Source organism: Nuphar pumila, chromosome 2 (assembly GCF_984573655.1).
Source record: "Nuphar pumila chromosome 2, dmNupPumi1.hap1.1, whole genome shotgun sequence".
NCBI classification, from domain to species: domain Eukaryota; kingdom Viridiplantae; phylum Streptophyta; class Magnoliopsida; order Nymphaeales; family Nymphaeaceae; genus Nuphar; species Nuphar pumila.
In genome coordinates this window covers 107976795-107996212 of record NC_143250.1, presented here as the reverse complement: position 1 = coordinate 107996212, position 19418 = coordinate 107976795, and the positions used below count along the sequence as shown (strand labels likewise).

The following is a 19418-nucleotide window of genomic DNA, read 5'->3' as shown; positions in this document are numbered from 1 at the left end:
TCTACCATAGATTAGATTGAGAGAAGATCAGGTCAGGGGTATTGATCAGGTCAGGGGTATATTGATCGTAATCTCTTGAATGTCCATTCATCAAGAGCATGAGTGGCTCTGAAAATATTTGCTGAGCGCATCTGAGAGACCTAAACAATCCAGCCATGGTGGTCACAAGAAATTCATCGGATGAAGGGTAGGGGGAGGTGGGGACACCATCAGGAGTACCACTAACTTGATTCTTTCTATTTCAGATTGCAGCATTCTCTTCATCATCCGCAGGCAAAACGACCAAACTCAGAACAGACAGCAGAATCAATCATGGCTGAGACCAAAACAAAACCAAGGCATTCAGACAATACAACAATTCCTTTCATTTCTCTCGAAAACGAGGAAAAATGTTACTGAACCATCAAAATACAATACAGCGTGCAACAGTAGGCCAAGGGATTTTCTGCGTACAATCTTGACATAACCAATAGGACCTAAATTAACAACCTGCTGAAAATTTCTACATTTACAAAACTTAGTAACCATTCAGCATGCTTACACTATAGCAAGTGCTAAAAAGAATCAAAAATATCTGAAATATACACTTCAGCTCTTGGCTCCCGTGAATCTTCAACACCTCCCCTTACATTACTGATGATAATCCACTAAATTTACATCTCTTTGCAGTAGTTTTCTAAAGTGAGCACAAACACCAAATTATACATTGGCACAGTGGTGGTCATCATTCATCCAGCCCCGTGAGCATGAGCCCTTGTTTGATTGCCATGTGCAGGAGGAAAAGGACAGCTTCTCAGCTCAGGCCAGCATGATGTTTGCTGAAGGAACATGAAGCTCTACAGATGTCCCTCAGCATGAATTTCCCTCAGTCTGGGACTGGCTTTTCATCAAAGAACTTTGCTACCTCTTGATATAGCTGCTGCTCCTCGAAGGGCTTAGAGACATATCCATCCATTCCACATTTGAGACACTCTTCATAAGTGGCCTGAATCAGATCAGCAGTCATGGCCAGTATAGGCAGGTGCCATTGAGCCTTCCCTGATCCTGCATGTAAAGCTGACCCAGTTCTGATCTGCTCATTCACCTGATTCTCAAGCTGACGTATCTGCCTAGTCACCTCAAACCTACAATGCCAATATTTTCACGTTACTTTCTGAAAGATCATCGCCACACTATCAAGTCTTTTTCATAAATGTAATAACAAGAACACATCATAACTGATCATTCAAATATAGTCTCAGCACCTAAGTAATGACCCATCTCAACCAGAAAAAACATTAGCCATGAAAATAACATGTCAACTGTCAATTGGTAACACGGACGCAATCAACTTTGCAGACAGTAAAGCTAAGGTTACACAGAAGCAATCAACTTGGCAGTAGATCTGACACACATGGGAGACACTTAACAGTTTTCTTCACATTAAGGAAAAGTTAAACCCATTAAACATATTTATATGGTTTCTTCCAAAAAAAACTCCCTCTTGTCTCACACATTTTCTTTTTCTGGCTATTACTAACACAGAAATTAAAACTATCAACCATCTATATGACCTGCCTTTACAGACTCAGCCATCAAGTTGCCTTTTCAGTATCAACATGGAAATTTTATCAAATTTACTAAATAGTTTCAGGACCAGCATAAGATTGAGAAAATACTACAAAGAGTCCATCAGCTACCATCAAAAGATAGAAGTCAAGGTCACGGGGACTCCCCTTGTGCACACCAAATAACCCCTTTTATTAGATGATGCTTAACAAGGAATGGTGAAGACTGCCCCATGTTAGATACGAAATAACAATTGTCCATGTTAAACACCATCAATCATGAACATGAAGAACATGACACATGAGGATATTGTGGCCCAAAAGCTAAACAACGAAGACAAACCAAGTACGTGGCAATCTCAAGGTCAAAGAAAAAGTCCAATTTAAAATAAGAAAATAGCTTTCAGCAAGATCAAAAAAACAACACATACCCATCCATCTCTGGCATTTGAACATCCATGAAGCAAGCATCAAATTTGTGTGGAATATGAAGCATAGCAAGGGCAGTTTTTCCACTCTCAGCACATTCCACATTAGCGCCATACTTCTTTAGTGCAAATGCAGCAACTCTACGATTTACTCCATTGTCATCAACTATCAAGATGTTCTTCCCAAAAAGTACATTGCGAAGAAAAGGAGTTCCAATGAGAACTCCTTTCCCTTGCTGTTGCATATTGCCAATACCTAGGACCTGCTGGAGGCTTGCTGCCATCATGCTAGCTCTCAAAGGTTTCATGATCACAGTATCAGCAAAACCCATCATCTTTGCTTTTGCAGACTCAGCAGCACTGATTGAGGTTGCCAGCAGAACCATCTTTGGCATTTCAAGTACTAGTCTATTACGTCTGAAGTCCTGTAGGCACTCAAGGATGCCATGCTCAACCTCATGACACCAAGATTCCTTTTCCACTAGTATAACATCTGGTCTTTTACCCGATCTCCTGAGAAAACAGTATGAAAAATACTCAAAATCCAGATGGAAGGAGCATCACCAAAAAGACAGCTTCTTCAGATTATCAAAACAGTAGAACTACATTAGGAAATTTTTACCTGAGAACCCCAACATGGATGATTTCAACATTTTCTAGTAATTTCAAATGGTAGGAGAAAGAATAGTTCCTAATTGTGTCCAAAGGTTTGGAACGTTGTAATTTTCATTTGGAGATCCATGGATAATTGTTCAATCTGATGGGTCATAGTGGAAAACAAGTCTGCATTTCTAGTCATTCAGAAGATCAAAATGAAACTTAGCTCTGGAAGTCAGTTGCTACAGGCACTCGTTGGAGAATGGACATATTGATAAAGAGGCAAACTTTCCATTGTTCTATGGCAATAAACAAATCCAGGACAGCCCATGAGGGTTCTACTCATCTGGCTAGCAGGCAGCTCCTAATGTCCCCAAGTTGAAGGACATCACAGGTTCAAAACCCGGGGTGCATGTCCTACGCTGCAAGGCCGAAACTACGTGCATTCCCTTGTGGGCAAGGGGAACTTAGGGTTTTAGGACGACGGACACCGCAAACAGGACAGGGTCAACTAATTGCACCTCCTGGAGAATAAAAATTGATGGTTTTGTCCCCAGCTATCCAAAAAAACAAACAAATTGAGAATCCTCTCTTCTTTGGTTGGAAAAATAATGAACTCCTCAGTAATTTTATGAATAAGCATTAGCCATCTAGTTACCCCTCAAAAAAATTACCACTCAGTAGCAACTACATTTTAATCTTCACAAACATTTTTAGCAAAGCAAACTAAGCCATTCTGAAGAAACCAAACACACAAAATAACAGTCCCAAAGCCAGAGATAGGGTCAGCAGAATTTGATTCATGAAAGAACAGCAGAACTTGAAAATCAAACATTTCAAAAGGCATACCCGTTTCTAGCATAACCATTTTGCACAGATACTGCATGAATTGCCATTTTCATGCAACTCACAACCTCAACAGCTATACCAAGTCTTTGAAGATGATACTTTGTTACAACTACCCTGACAGGTCTTCCATCAACTACAATAGCTTTCATACCTTTGAAGCCCATAGGTAGTGCCTCATAAAGAGGCACCTTCAGATCATTCAACAAGCCTTTGTCACATCTACTGACAGCAACAGTAAAAGTAAAGGTGCTTCCAACATGAGGCTGACTGATGAAGTTTATTTTCCCACCCATGAGCTCAACTAGGCATTTGCTGATGCTCAGCCCAATCCCTGTCCCGCCATATGTACGGGATGTTGAACTGTCAGCCTGCATGAATGGCATGAAAACACGATCTTGGGCATGCAAGGGAATTCCAATCCCAGTGTCTTCCACACTAACCACCAAAGTAACATTATCAGATGCACCATTTGTGACAACACACTCTCCTATATTATCAGATGATAGTTCTGAATCTGATAACAACAGTTTGAATGTCTCCCAACTGTTTCTGTCATCAGCGGCTTCAAATCCACTCAAGGTATTGAAGAGATTGCCTGATGACACAGCCAAATCTGTTGTGGTTCTTTTTGAGCTTGCACCAACTCTAGCATCCACCAGTAATTTTGCATGTTCTGCCAGATGTACTTGAACAAATATATGGCCATGTTCAGTAAACTGCAACAAAAGCATAACAATAATACAAAATATATCAGGAGAATGGTAGCCCTCGACCAGAAAGCAAGAATGAAAAAGAAACGTACTTTAACTGAATTCCCAACAAGATTGGTGATTATCTGCCGGAATCTTCCTGGATCGCCAATGAGAATTTCTGGAACCTTGTTGGATACGAACACACCTAACTATAATTCATCAAATGATTATAAAGCACGCAGGACATGAGATAACAGAAAGTGACAGAAAACACAAATGAAAAACATGAAACCTCCCTATACATAGTACTTACAAATAAAACAACAAAGCAATCCCCATGCTCAATGACAACAGATTCTAAATGACACAGGACCAAGAGGCACTCTTATATTGTGGATATCAGAATACTATGGTTTCTGCAGACTCCAGACACAATAAAGCAAATGAGGGCCAAACTCCATGGATCTGTTTTCAGCTACAAAAGCAAAAAAGGACTAAAAACAGAATGTGTTTGCCAATGTAATGGATTGGAGACACATGCTAGGACTGGGCAACACCAGTAATAAAATAATGAACAATACAGGTGCACTAAACAATGTTTGGACAGATTCGACCACATGCAGTTTGAGATCAATTGAGCTCAAAGTTCTTTAGGTTACACATTTCAAAAGTCTCATATTCATTGCCTTTGAAAAAAAAAAGTCTCATATTCCTTTCTAGCTATTATAATACCTCAATGCCTTTATCTCTAGATTTGCCAGAAAATAATGAAAGAACATCATCCAGAATGGATCGGAGATCGAAGGGCACAGCCTCAAGCTCTAACTTGCCAGATTCAATTTTTGCCCTGTCAAGTACTTCATTTATCAAAGTGATCAATGCCTTCCCACTGGCCTGTGCAGTTCGAACATAATCTTTTTGAGTTGAATCTAGATCTGTGTCAAGAAGCATCTGGAGCATCCCTGCAGATAAGCAACAGTTAAGAGCAAAAATCAGATTAAAAAAGTCTAATCCCAAATGGTCCAAACAATTATGGGGACTTTGACTATACCTAGAACCCCATTCATTGGTGTCCTAATCTCATGTGAAACTGTAGCGAGAAACTGCAAAGGGAAAACAAAAAAAGAATGAAGCCACAAACTAGGAAAATAAGACCTGTAAAGATGGTGCAGTCAACAGGCTTAGAACCTGAGATTTAGCAACATCAGCAGATTCAGCTTGAACCTTCAGTTCTGACATCTTGTGGTAGTCTTCCTCAACTTTAGCAATGTGGATGACAGCTGCATACATTATATACCCTGCCAATACAGCTATCACAAAGACTCCAGATGAAGACATGATTGCCATCCATGGAACTGGAGGCTTCTGAAGATATCTGTTAAGGAGATGCAAAAGAAACTTCAGTACCAATAACACAAAATAAGGAAAAACATGGGATCATCATTGGATGCACCACCTGCAAATCATCACGTGCTTTCTGAAAGGGTCTCCAAAATCAAGCATGCTGGAATGGGCGAGTGACATGTCACCATCTGCATTTTGGGGTCCGTACATGATCAAGCGCATTGAACTGTTGGTGATGTCATATACATTCACCACAATGGCCTCATTCCCAGCAAGCTTTCCCAGCAGGTTCTCGACAAGTGATTGAACATCAAATGCTCCACCAAGGTATCTATCAGGAATGAACAGGTGATTTTCAGCAAAGAGGCACGTGAACAATTTTCAGCACTGAGGTAAGTGGGCAAGCCTGTTGCTCAGTCTTACAAAAGGGTGTGTTTGGGTCCTACGGAAGAGGGAATCACATGGAAAGGAAGTCCAACCATAGTCACAAACGTTTTTATCGGCAATTTCTAGTTTTTCAAAAACTTGCAAAAAATTGAAAAAATTTCATAAATCTCACATTTTTTTTCGGCAAAATCTCGGAAATAAAAAAATTAATTAAAAATATATAACATATTTTTTATAAGAAAATATTAATAAAATTATTTAAAAATAAAAATACATGATTTTTTTGCGATAAATAGCTGTTTAAAACATAAATATCGTGTTTAAATTGCGGTATTTATGTTTTTTTCATAAATCTCGCGATATTTCAAAAAACTCACGAGAAATTGCCGTTTTAAACTTTCAAGCAATTTCTCGCGATATTATCGCGAGATTTTCATAAATCTCACGACATTTGTCACTATGAGTCCAACCCCCTACTGTATCTGTTGCTCAGCCCTACTTAAGGGTCATCGCATGGAAGAGGGAGTTGCATGCATAATTGGCAAACTCATAACTCGGGCTCGGATCGCCCGACCCTTGACTTGTGAGTCAGTGGGCGGGTTGACGACTCAGTGACTCGGAAGAGTTAGGACTATATTTTATAGTGTAAACACATGAATAAGACATTGAGATAATTAAACTTCAAGCTGTAATATGTCAACAGTTAAGCTACAAAAACATATAGTATACATGATCATTAACATTTTTCATTGAACAGTACTAGATTGTTCATAACAAGTGCCTTTGTATAAGAATTGTGCATTAAATTCATCAAATGCATGATAAAAAGTTTATAATAGGCATTATAATAAGTAACCTAAATCGATGACCCATTTGGAGTCTAACCCGAGTTGATTCAGGCGATTCCTGAGTCGACTCACTGGGTTTGCCAACTATGGTTGCATGGAGCCCTCTAAAATGGAAAGCAAGTCTAAACAGCTTAACCCCATCAGACCCCCACTCAACAGGAAATAAGTCCACAGAAAAGGGGGTCAGATATTTAATTCTGGGGCTGCTTTTTCCTTAGCTATTAACTGCTATGCCCAAAAACAAATGATATGGCTTGTCAAAGTTAAAAGACTAACCAAATGCCCATTCCGCTAGACAAGGTTCGCAATTCCACCTACATATTGATAACTAGTTTGCACTCTAAAGCCTTGTTTGCTTCATTCCCATGTAAAGGAAAGGCTTTACATCGGAATGGACACCTATTTCTAAAAAGTATTGTCAGTTCAGCCCATGTGGAAGTTTTTCATGTGAAAGCTTTCATAGGAGGGAGGTATGAAAGGATTTACATATAAAAAGTGGTTGATGGTGGAAAAAACTGGGGCCCACTTGTGCCAGCATGCACTCTCCCACCATCATATTTGATGTTTGTTTCATTCATGATGGGAAAGGATTACATCAGGTTGCCAACTCACCATTCTTGATTTTCCCATGTAAGTTGCATGAAACAAACGAGGACTAAGTAATTTACCCGCATTTCATGATGAAAAATGTGCATACAATGTATCACCCACTTTTCCTTCTATAAAATCAGAATTTTGACATCTTAAAGTTTAAACCATTACAAACCACTTCAATCTACTCCACACATGAACATGTGGTTGCATAAATAAAGTGGGAGCTTTCTTTCATGTAGTACAGGTTCCTTGATTCAGTGTCAACAAGAATAAAATATTTTACAATTCAAGCACTTGGTTTCACACTTATCCCATTTTTCAAGACGTTTTTGCTTTTGATAAACATGTTTTTCATTTTAGGTATTAAATTTCTATAGTTCAACTTCAAACATGATCACAAGCGCTATAGGAGTAATTATCATGATCCCTTCATCCATAAGAGTTCAGTAGTACTTTTTCCTATTTTTAACAACATAACCAATACCAGCCTAAACATTCCTAGCAAAACACTTCCATGTTTGATCCTACAAACGGAAATCACGGCAATGCAATTCAAACATCAAACAATTTCTTTTGTGAATACTCAATGATACAGCCATAAACATCCCAGGGTCCAAGCCGGTCTCACCCTCAGTTGCATAACCTGACTAACAATGTAGTGTGCTACCAAACTTGAGGCATTGCCAGACAATCATAGTGATCACGCTTAGAGTGAATAGGATTGTGTTATGTTCTGTAGGTAGTCACTAGACAGCAGCTGTGAGGATCTCCTAGAATCCCAAATGGTGATCAACAACTTGGCATTCACAATTTCTTCCCTCTCATCCCAAGTTTAATTAATCTCCAGCGTCAATGACCATTCAGATCATAGCAATTCCAACCAATTTAACAATAACCAACGTAAAAGGGGAAATTCAAGATATGCAAAATGTGACCGTTGAGCCCTTCGCATCTTAGATGAGAGCGCTCAGGTCAAATTAAACAAGGCGACGATTTTCTACCAAACAAAAAGAGAGAAACGGTTCCAACAATAAATACAATTGACCACCCGCCTAAAGCAATCTAACCACATCCACCCAGTAAACTTTCTCATAGGATTAACGATGACCAGATATTCTTCAACCAGCAATGTGAAATTCCAACTCACCCTACAGTAGCCTCAACCCGTTCCTCCACCGTCACGGCGGCTGGAAGGCTCGATCTGTACACCGGAAAGGTTAGAACAACGCCGAGGTGATTGGATTCCAGCAGCCTGAAAGGACTCGTGAGAACCGCTTTCCCGGTCGCCCTCGCCCTCACAATATTTTCACGATCCTCCTGATGCAGAATAATCAGAACCCCCACCGATCTAAAACCAATATGAAGAGCCTCCGAAACCCAGACGAAGGTTGGGAAAAAAGATTAAAAAAAAAAAAGGCTACCTGGCCGGACATCATATCGAGCGACTCGATATAAGAAACGGTCTCCTGAGAGAAGACGGCAGGCGCGTACTCGTCCTGCACGGGCGACGGCTCCCTCTTCATTGTCTTGATCGTCCATCCCTGCTGCCTCTCGAAGCTCTCCCTCTCCGAGTGCATCACTTTCTGTGCGTACGCCACGCCGCTCAGCAACGGTCGCTCGAACGCCGTTCCCGCCGTGTACTCCGCAAACGTCTTCTGCATTCCCCACACCCACAAAAAACAAGAGTGAGAAACAGCACACCCGTCATCATCAAAGTCAAGAGAGAGACGCCTATCGGAAAAGTCGACAGAAAGACAGAGAGAGGAGGAAGGAGGAGGAGGCAACCTGGTCGAGGGCAGAGGGGCTCTTCCGGTGGTGGAAGCTCGAGACGAGGATGGCGAGGGCGTGCACGTGGTTCATGCTCACGGTGAACTGGTCCTGAAGCATCCTCGCCCGCTCGTCGCACATCACAGCCAGCGACTCCCGCCTCGTCTTCGCCCCCTCGGCGTAGAAGTAGCAATAGATGAGCAGCGAGACCACCGCGAAGACCAGCACCCAGCCGATGAGCCACTTGAGCGGCCGCGACACCCGCGGCCTCGACGCGCCGCCCTTCGCCTCCGCCCTCCTGCACCACCGCAGCGCCAGCTCGTGCCGGTGCCTCATCGCCGGCGGCGCCATCCTCTCAGCCGCCGCCCCCTCCACCACCGCCGCGCTCTCCTCTCCTCCTGCCCACCTGATCCTCCTCCTCATATGCCCGGTCTCCTCCTCCCCCTGGTCAAACCCCCACCCATCGATGCTGAACTCTCCTTTCCTTTCAGCCGTCTGACACTGCAGCAGAGCTAAACATGGAAAAGGCGACAGGAATTCAGAGGCATTCCTCTCTAACCTCTACGGCAATCCACATCCCCCTCCCCTCCTCATCGAAACGCGCGCCAAAGTAAAAGCTTTAATTAAAAAAACCATCTCAAGCGTGCATACAAAAAAGAATTATACGCTATACAGCATCACTTCTATCGAAGCCTCTCTGTCCATGAATGCCATTCAAAGAAGCCAAAAAATAAAAAATCCCTTGTTAGGAGAAGAGAAGGAAGACAAGGTACCGGACGAAGGGCTGCAGTCCAGAGATGGGCATCGGGAAACCGCCTGGTTCCTGCGTCTCAAAAGGCGGAATCTGCAACTCCCCAAAGACCACCATCATCACCATAATCCCTCCTCCTCTAAAAAATATGTACTATCGTTTCTGCTTTGCTTTTTTCTACCTTTTCTTCTTCTTTTTTTTGGTCATGAAGAGGGAGGTGTGAAGAAGCCAATGGCGCTCGTTGTATCACGTTCGTCAGTATCACGCAAAATCGCTTGATGTGGAAGTACTGGACCCCTGTTGTGTGTTTTTGTTCCCCTCGTTATTTCTTTGCCATTGGCCCATTGATATTGTTATCCATCCCAATTTCCCGCATTTTCAACGAAATAATTCGGCATTTTTGGATATTGCGAGATACGCCACTGTGATCGCCAACGCGGCGTCGTCACTAAACTATTCCACACTGTCTGCCCTTTTCGGGAATCAACCACTTCTTTATTGTCCTTCCTCTTTTCCTCTTCTAACTTTCTCCCTCTACTTCTCTTCTTTTTGCTTTTTTTTTGTATAACCAACAAGATCTCTCCTCCAAAAGTCAACTGGGAAGCTACCTTAACTTTTGCTTTGTGCCTAATACCTGACTGTCAATACCAAGTCTAGCTTGTTTAGCAACAAGGCTGCCCGACGCCTATTTTTCTTACCAAATCCCTATCCGATTGTTAATCCTGTGCTTGTTTTAGTGAATCTCGAGTAATCAGATTCAGATTCAGTCAGATATCTGACCTAAGCTCAATTCATTGATCCATTGCATACCAAATCCCACCCTCAAGTTTTTGTATATTTTGGTATTTAGATCTAATTCAAGATTTATATTCTAGTTAAAAATTCATATTAAACATAGTTTTGTAATTAGATTTGTATCCAGGCTAACATCCATAATAAACTTGTTAAAACATGTAAACTATTAGAAAGATGGGCCAAAATAAAGTAATTCGATCCAAATTGTTTGCACATAGTTATCAAATAATAAACTTTGAACTTGATTCATTTAGTCCAACCCTAGACAAACCATCAAACATACCCTTGAGACACAGCAGTTTCAAATTTTAGGAATTACTCACTCCCTTTCTATATCCTTCTCACTCGTCAAGTGGCGGGAATATAGGGATTCAGGGTCCGATTTGGTCGCTCGAAACCGAGCACAGAGTTCGGGAATCGTTCGCTTTTGCGTTCTTTTCTGCTCCTTACCGTATTCTCATCCGATGGTTGATTTGCTTCTCGTTTTCAGGAGTGCTTTTTGAGGAGATTTAGGCATTCTTGCAAGAGCGCATCTTTGCTTTGCTCCAGCTTTTGAGATTTTGTCGAAGATTTCTCTTAGACGCGATTTTCGCACAGAGAGAATCGACCGGCGGATTTGAGTTATGGTAGCGATTGCAGAGAGGTCGATCGTCGGCGCTTGAGTCCATAAGTCGGCGATTTTTTTGCCAGATTGGTGAAGATCGCGCCCGATCCTGAGATCGAAAAGCCAGAACACGGCGATTTTCGTCGCTCGCAATCCGATCTGAGCCCGAGCAACAACTCTGGGAAAGATCAGAAATCCGGCACCGGCTACGATCGAGCTACGTTCAGCTTGAAGTTTTAAACTTTTGAAATCGGCAATCGATCTTCCGATCTCACACTAAAAAAGAGTTCCAAGTGATCCAGATTCTATTATCGTTCGGATCTCGCACTAAAAAAGAGTTCTAAGTGATCGAGATTCGATTATCGGCCCGATCTCTTCCGAAAGAGTTATGAGGAAACCGAAATAGCGACTCTATCCGCTACACCGTCCCTAAAGATGTCAATTTTCACACCGAAGTTTTCTCAAGAATCAAGATACCGATCGAAATCCTGATGCTTCCGGGTTCCTGTGAGGGAAACAAGGACGATCGCGCCCCCATTATCCCTCTCCCGAGCCAGAGAATCGTCTCAGAGAGTTAGTTAGGGCTTCGAGTTCCCCTCTGCTATCCTCCCTCAGACGGTCCCTTTCGGAGCCTCGGCTGAGCCTTAATGGCTGGTGCGCGGCCACAATGTATATGTTGCCCTCGTCTGTTACTCTCTGCCCACCTGTGGAGAGCGAGAGACGTGACCTTTTCCTGCCAAGTAAAATTTCTCGCCGATTTTCCAAAAATTCCAGGAAGCGTCCCCACTGTAGCATGAGCTTCCCGAGTTATCATTGCACGCGGGCGGCGTTCATGTGCCTCGCCTGCGCCCGTGATGTTTAGGGATGGCAGTGGACCGGGGGAAAGGGAGCCCCGCCCCGCCCCGCCCCGCCTCGCCTCGTTCTGTTTGGACCGGGATGAAGAACATGAAATGGGGATTGTGGCGGGCATAGAGGTTAAAATCAAAACCCGTGCGGGGATGGATTTATACTTTCCTCCATTCCATCTGGATATTCGCCTTGCCCCGCCCCGCCTCAATCCTTCTTTTGGGATGGCAGTGGACCCAGGGAAAATGGATTCCTGCCCCACCTCGCCCCATTTGGACCAGGGATGGAGATTAAAATCAAAACCCATGCAGGGATGAAGAGAAGGATTTTGGTGATGTTAGGGCTGGTAAACAAACCCAGCAACTCATGGCTTGGCTCGGCTCGGTTCATCCTAACTCATTCATGTTTGGTTTATTTGAATGGCAAGCAGAGCTCGTTCTATATACATAGCCGAGTAGAATAAGAACAAAGGTGTGTACGTCTCAGCCTGGCTCATATAAGCTCGTATGAATATAAAAAGAGCATGTTAGCTCAACTTGGTAGTTGGTCATACCTGCATGTAAGAGGTTGGGAGTTTCATTCCCGCCATGAACCCTTTCAAAAACATAATTTTTTATTTAAGTGAGCCAGCTCAAAATTGGATAGTTAGGCTTGCTCGCATGAGCCGAGTTCGAACACTATATGGTTGTAAACTAGCTGAGCCCGAACAGCCCCTGTTCATTTCATTCGGCTCGATTTACCAGCCCTACGTGATGTCCACAGCTCTACGTCCAGCCCACCTTGAGTTTGACGTTAAGAGGGGAATGAAGATGGGATGACACAGGGAATGAGTGGACCCATACTGTTCGTTCGATGCCTTTGCTCACTTGATCTATATATATGCTGAATTGATCAACTTCTTTAGCTCGGACCGGGCCATGGCTAGAGACTTGGCTTGGGGCTGGACTGAGCCTCATGACTAACCAAAATACGATCAAGTCAATGATTTAAGCTCCCACTCGGGCTCATGAGTAAGCATGAGATGTAAAGTAAAGCATTATCATTAGGTTGTTGGCATCCGAATCAGACTGTCAAAGATAACGACCGCATGCAAGTTAAGTGAGTTTGCTTCTCACGTATCATATTGCCAGTCATGGTAAAGCCCGGAGGCCCCTCGCTAGCCCTTCTGTTGCTCTACATCGACGGATTTGACATTTCCACCAACTTTTTTCAAAGAAAAGGTGAGAGAGCATTATTGTGAGATGCGGACGTCGTTCATGTGCTCAGCATGAGATCTGGAAGCAGGAGGGGCCTTACAAAATCTAATTCATAGGCGTGGAACCCACACATAATATCTTTCGTTCTCAACTAATATATATGTACATAGAACTGGACTTATTAGGCCCTCTTTTCTCGTTCTACCATTTAGGCCTTATAGTTTGAAGTGTTTTATGACAGATCTGAACCGTTAGATGTGTTTAACATTCTGGATTTAGTGAGAATCAATTCTTGATCACAATTTTCTGATGAAAAATGTAGTTTTATTAGAGGAAAAAAATGATGCATTCATAGTCATTGATTTTGGATCACTCGAAAAACCTGAATACGGGTCAGATATTGATGATCCAAAAACCGGTTCTCGCTAAACAAAACCTACAAATCACATCTATACTCTTAGATGGAAGAAAAAATATCAAAAACAACTATTTTGGAAGAGGTCTAACGCATAACGAGAAAACTGGGCAAGAATAAATACTCATATATAATGCAATGGGTACATTATAAATGGGTTTTTCTTCGATAAAGTAATGGTACATCGAAAATACTTGTAAATACCCCATAAATGTGTTGGGCATGGTTGATTTACAAGTATTTTGGATGAAAAAAATGATATTTTGAGCCTCAAAAATTTACAAAAATTTTGGACCATTGATTTTTTGAACTTTATAAAAACCCACCCATGTGTTGAAATAGAACACTTCAAGAGTGAATCCCTATAAAATCAAGAACACCGATCACGTCTGTACGGTCAGAATTTAAAAATAAAACAAAAATACCTAAAAAAAGTCATTACTCTTCCTGTGTATATATATATATATATAGAGAGAGAGAGAGAAATAGTTTTTTCTGCTTTTCAGTGTTTTTTCGCAGTTTTGACCCCATAAATGTATTGAGCATGGTCAATTTACGAGGAATCCACCCCTGGATCATGTGTTTTTGATGAAAAAAATGATATTTGGAGCCTCAAAAATTTATAAAGATTTTGGACTGTTGATTTTTAGAATGTTATAAAAACCCACCCATATGTCAAAATCAAACACCTAAAGAACTGATCCTTATAAAATCAAGTACATAAAATTTAAAAATAAAATAAAAAAAACACTGAAAAACTCATTTAGCACATTCCATTTAGTATATTTTATTTAGCACAGACTCATTGCTCTATCTATATATATACACAGAGAAATGGGTTCATGCTAAATGAAACGTGTTAAATGGGTTTTTCTGCTTTTTGGTGTTTTTTCTCTGTTCTAACCCCATAAATGTGTTGGGCATAGTTGATTTACAAGGAATCCACACCTGGATCATGTGTTTTCGATGAAAAAATGATATTTGAAGCCTCAAAATTTTACAAAAAATTTGGACCATTGATTTTTCAAACATTATAAAAAACTCACCCATGTGTCGGAATCGAACACTTCAAGAGTTGATCCCTATAAAATCAATCACATAGATCAGAATTTAAAAATAAGACAAAAAAACCTAAAAAACTCATTTAGCACATTTCATTTAGCAGGGACTCATTATTATTATTATTATTATTATTATTATTATTATTATTGTTGTTGTTGTTGTTGTTGTCGTTAGGCATCAGGATCTCATTTTTTTTCTTTATCTAAACTGTTATATCTATTTATCAATAATTACTCAACAGAGAACATGCATTTTATTAAGATGTTTTATGATCAAATGTCTATTTTTAAGAGATAAAAAAATTAATGGTTGGTATTATACTAAAATTTGATGATAAAATATGTACATTTTTACATCAAATTAATTTTTAAAAAATCGTTTCTTAGTAAATAAGCAATGATAAACCCATCTAGATCAACTAGAAAAAAAATTATTTGAAAGTATGATTTTTAGATAGTCCTGACCGGACCTCATGATAAAAGTAGGACCATTCCCTTCTCTATACAGAGAAGCCTTTGTGAGGACCATATGCAATGCATTTAAGGCTGGAATTTGTATTCAATAAAAAGGAATTTACGTCATTATTGGGCTATTTGTGCACTATAGCTTCCGACCCTGTTGCCTGCTTTCAATGAAGACTTCAAAGGCATTATTGAGATTGTGGGTTGAGAATATGACAATTCCAACCTGTGGTTGTGGGTGCTGTTGGATGAGGGTCCAAGAACGGTGAATGTTGTGACCACACAAACGTCTACGTTGGTCAGGTTGAGTTTGATTCGTGCACAATGCTGGACAAAGTCACCATGCTTTGTCTAGTATAAGCTTCACCCTCTTTAGGACAGTTGCATGGTATTTTTGTCTAGTGTTTGTATTGACCATGTTAACACACTATTTTTCATGTGTCTGGTGTTTGATTCATTATAGCAAACAACTTGAGCATAAATATTTAAAATATGTATATTTTGATAAGAAAAATAAATAAATTTATATTTTAAGTAAAAAATAGATTTAATATGTATTCATTCAATAAATTACAAAAATAAGATTAAAATATACTTAGTAATTAGGAATTAGAAAAACCCTAAAAACTATTGTGCACCCAAAAAAATGGATTTAGCATCATTCACACAATAAATTACAAAAATAGCGATCAAAATACAAAACTCTTAAAATCTAAAGTACGTCCAAAAAATAGATTGAGCATCATTCACTAAATAAATTTGGATTTAGCATGCATTTACTCAATAAATTACAAAAAACAAGTATTAAGATATATTTAATAAATTTAAAAAATAGCGATTAAAAAATAAAACCTTAAATTCTAAGTGTACCAAAAAAAAATAATCATACTATCGACAAAATTTAGTGTGTTTATGTAAATACTTACTAATTCGTCAATTTTTTTGCCTATCCAAAACATTGATTCTTGACTTTTCTTGAATCATTTTACCCTTTGCAGGTGCTTCAATAAGACCTGTGGCTTTCGCACCAAGATGATGTTAAACTCTTACCAAAAGTGAGTTGACACTTTTTGAGATTAGAGTATCTTTAGTGTGCATCTCTCCATGTCAGATTCACAATTTGTTTCTACACACTTGAGGAGATGATATAGAAGCCTCAGATGTTGGTATTTAACAGGTTATTAGCAAATTCATTTGATCATTTTGAATTCACTCACTCGTTTATAGGAGGTCAGCAGTTATTAAATGTGTATCTTAGGAGATGCACATCTATTAGTCTCAGACATAATGAAATTTAGTATAAGGTTATCAGATTCATTGAATAATTTTGAATTCACTCACTTATTCATAAGAGGTCAACAATTATTAAATGTGTAGGTAAAGATATGTGCATCTATTAGTCTCTAACATGATAGTATTTAGTAAGAGGTCAATGGATTCATCAGATCATTCTGAATTCACTCATTCATTCATATGAGGTTATCATCTATTAAATGTGTACGTGAGGAGATGTGCATCTATTAGTCTCAAAGATATGCATGTATGCTAACCCAAAGACAAATACATTCTTTATTCAAACTTTTGTAGTTGCTTAGGATTTTGTTGCATGGTGGGTTTGTGATATCAATTTTCATTCCGATTAGTTTTCTCAATCCCTATTGTTCCTCATATCGGTGAGGCCACTGGCATTCTTATGTGACATTTGTCCCTCTTTTATCACTTCGGCAACACATTGTTGGCAAGATTTTGGCTGGTAAGCACATCGTCCACATTTTTTTTAACAAAGTTTGTTTGAATATAGTGAAAAATGTCATTTTTCATGTTTCTTTTTCCTTATGTTCTTCAGCTTAAGTGTCCTAACCGTAGTTGGTTCAAAAATTGTGAAGAAATTGATCACATATTTGCCAAAAGGATGGCAGCCCAAAAGAGTTCAACAAAAACCCTAGTTGCTCCATCAAATGCATCTGAAAGCCAGATTATTATTTTGTTGCTTTCACATTTAATGTTTTTTGTGCATTACACACACACACATACACACACACACACATATATATATATATATATATATATATATATATATATATATATATATATATATATATATATAGAGAGAGAGAGAGAGAGAGAGAGAGAGAGAGAGTACAAACTACCAACCATATGAATTGAGCATTTCTTATACTCTTTTTGCAAATCAGACCCAAGGAATGTATTCAGCATGATCCATTTGTTGGGAATTGACATTTGGGTCATACTTAAAAAAAGTATATGTTTTTTATGATTAAATCTTTACAAAAAATTTAATCCTTCGAGTTTTAAACGCTATGAAAACATATCTACATGTCACAATCAGATGATCCAAGAGCCAATTCCTCTAATTTGTCCAATCATTTCTAAAATGGACAAATTATTTGCACAACAGTACAAGGCCATGAACTATAAGATATGACAAACATGGCCAATTTACTTTTTCTTCATATTTTTGTTCTTTTGTTGCTGGAAAAATAAGATGCCTTGACAAAAATATGGTGTCATATATTTTTATGTGACAACTTAGACAAGTGATTTGACTAAGGCACCAAATTTTCTAAGTAACAATAAGATCTTCAAAAAGAGTATCAAATTGTCAGATTTGTTACATTTACAAATTCACTGTCAATCTCAGTATTGTGCCCAAAATCTAGTGACATCTACATCTTTATCGATATTTACAACCAAAGATGTTAACCGGTTGGATTTGGGTCAATTTTAGGCTTTACCAAATCCAACTTAATTGGATTTAGTGTTGGATGAAAAAAGATATATTTGAATCTTGATCTTACTATTTTTTTCATGAGGGACAAAAAAACTACCATTCAGATAAGAGACCTAGTTGCACTGGCTAAGTTTGCCATAGTTATAGTCATCGTGCTGACGATGTAAACCCGTGGTGCATCCCTTTCCCCCAGAGAGTCCCTCAATTTTGGTTGAGCACGGGCTTATCCCTTACCTTCATGTTCATGATTAAATTTGAATGTTGGGAAGATGAGACTAAATTGGATGCGTTGAAATCAACCTTTAAAATTGTAGGAACATCATTGCAAGCTCTTACCATCCTTCACCTGATGGAAAAGTAAAGACGAGGCAAGTTTTCTTAATTTTCGTAGCTCAAATCATGTCGCCACAGATTCTAATATAAGATCGAAGGTAAAAAACATATATTAATACCCAATCAAAAGGAGAAATAATATTGAAATAAATAAATTAGGGATCTTGAAAATATCCTCTCCAGATTCAAGTCGTTCAAGCTCGATCTTCTATATGTTAGCACCTTCGTGTAGATAGGAGCGTTCATCAATGGTGGTTGGACAACATATTGACAGAGTTGAGTAGATGTATTCTCACAAGGCCAGCACGTAGGTATAAGATTTTCAAATTCTCCAAGGTATAGAGGTGAGTCTCTATTTATAGAGTTCAGCACATTCATCTAGAAGAGTTTTTCCCGTATGAAGACTCATCCAAAAAAGAGCCCTTCTGCCCTTGGAGACATACCAGGCAGTTGGAATCGGATATGAATAAGGTCAGGTTTATCCACACATGTTTCGTACAATGGACGGCATATTGACTGGATCATCCCCTAACAGACGACACTCCTTGGTCTCTCATCCAACAAGAGACAGTGTTACCTTTTGGCGTTCAGTAATAGATGTCAGTTCTATTTTGTCATTCAATGGGGGGCCGATTCTTGTACCTGCACACTTATCTTAAAGAGCGTGTTAGCAATCAAGCATTGTAAAATTTTGGTGTTTATACCTTATTAATGCAAGGGGTTGACACTCATGGGAATGAAACTCTGACCATTGAACCAAACCCCTTGGGGGCTTAAATCCAACTAGCTTAAAACCCAATATTTTCACTTAATCAGATTCAGGTTTTGGTCTTCAGTTTTCAATTGAATTTGGATTTGGGTTTCAATGCAAAACTCAATACCAAACTTAAATCTGAATTTTAATTGGATCTGAATCTAATTATCGAATCCAACTAATCAAATTCAAATTCGAGTAAGATATGGGGTTACGTCCCGCCAATTGACACCTCTATTTGCAATCCTAAGAGTACTTAGGATTTAAGTCCAATACTTCGATATAGAATAAGACAAGCCATCACTAAAATATGAGAACTGAAAATATGAGAACTAATGTGTGAATCACGATTTTCATGAATTTTTAGTTCTTTTCTCTTGAATCTAATTGTACAGA

The 19418-nt window shown here is 39.4% G+C and overlaps 1 protein-coding gene across 1 annotated transcript; it reads right to left on the bottom strand.

Moving 5' to 3' along the window:
• Nucleotides 1-341: 341 nt before the first annotated feature.
• On the bottom strand, nucleotides 342-11711 carry LOC149846628 (histidine kinase CRE1-like). Its single transcript, XM_089996462.1, has 12 exons — nucleotides 9827-11711; nucleotides 9072-9565; nucleotides 8708-8941; nucleotides 8434-8603; nucleotides 5570-5788; nucleotides 5302-5488; nucleotides 5165-5216; nucleotides 4846-5075; nucleotides 4224-4322; nucleotides 3422-4137; nucleotides 1979-2488; nucleotides 342-1124 (listed from the first exon to the last, which is right to left on the bottom strand). The coding sequence occupies exons 2-12, from the start codon at nucleotides 9474-9476 to the stop codon at nucleotides 866-868; spliced, it is 3081 nt and encodes a 1026-aa protein (XP_089852588.1). The 5' UTR covers nucleotides 9477-9565; nucleotides 9827-11711; the 3' UTR covers nucleotides 342-865.
• Nucleotides 11712-19418: the final 7707 nt, after the last annotated feature.

What these genes read in the sequence shown, in the direction of transcription:
- LOC149846628 (XM_089996462.1), bottom strand. Translation starts at nt 9,476, where the DNA reads ATGAGGAGGAGGATCAGGTGGGCAGGAGGAGAGGAGAGCGCGGCGGTG. An exon ending in CTAGAGATAAAGGCATTGAG is followed by an intron (nt 4,323 to 4,845) that starts GTATTATAATAG and finishes GATGAATTATAG; the next exon opens with TTAGGTGTGTTCGTATCCAA. An exon ending in CAAATGCCAGAGATGGATGG is followed by an intron (nt 1,125 to 1,978) that starts GTATGTGTTGTT and finishes TTGGCATTGTAG; the next exon opens with GTTTGAGGTGACTAGGCAGA.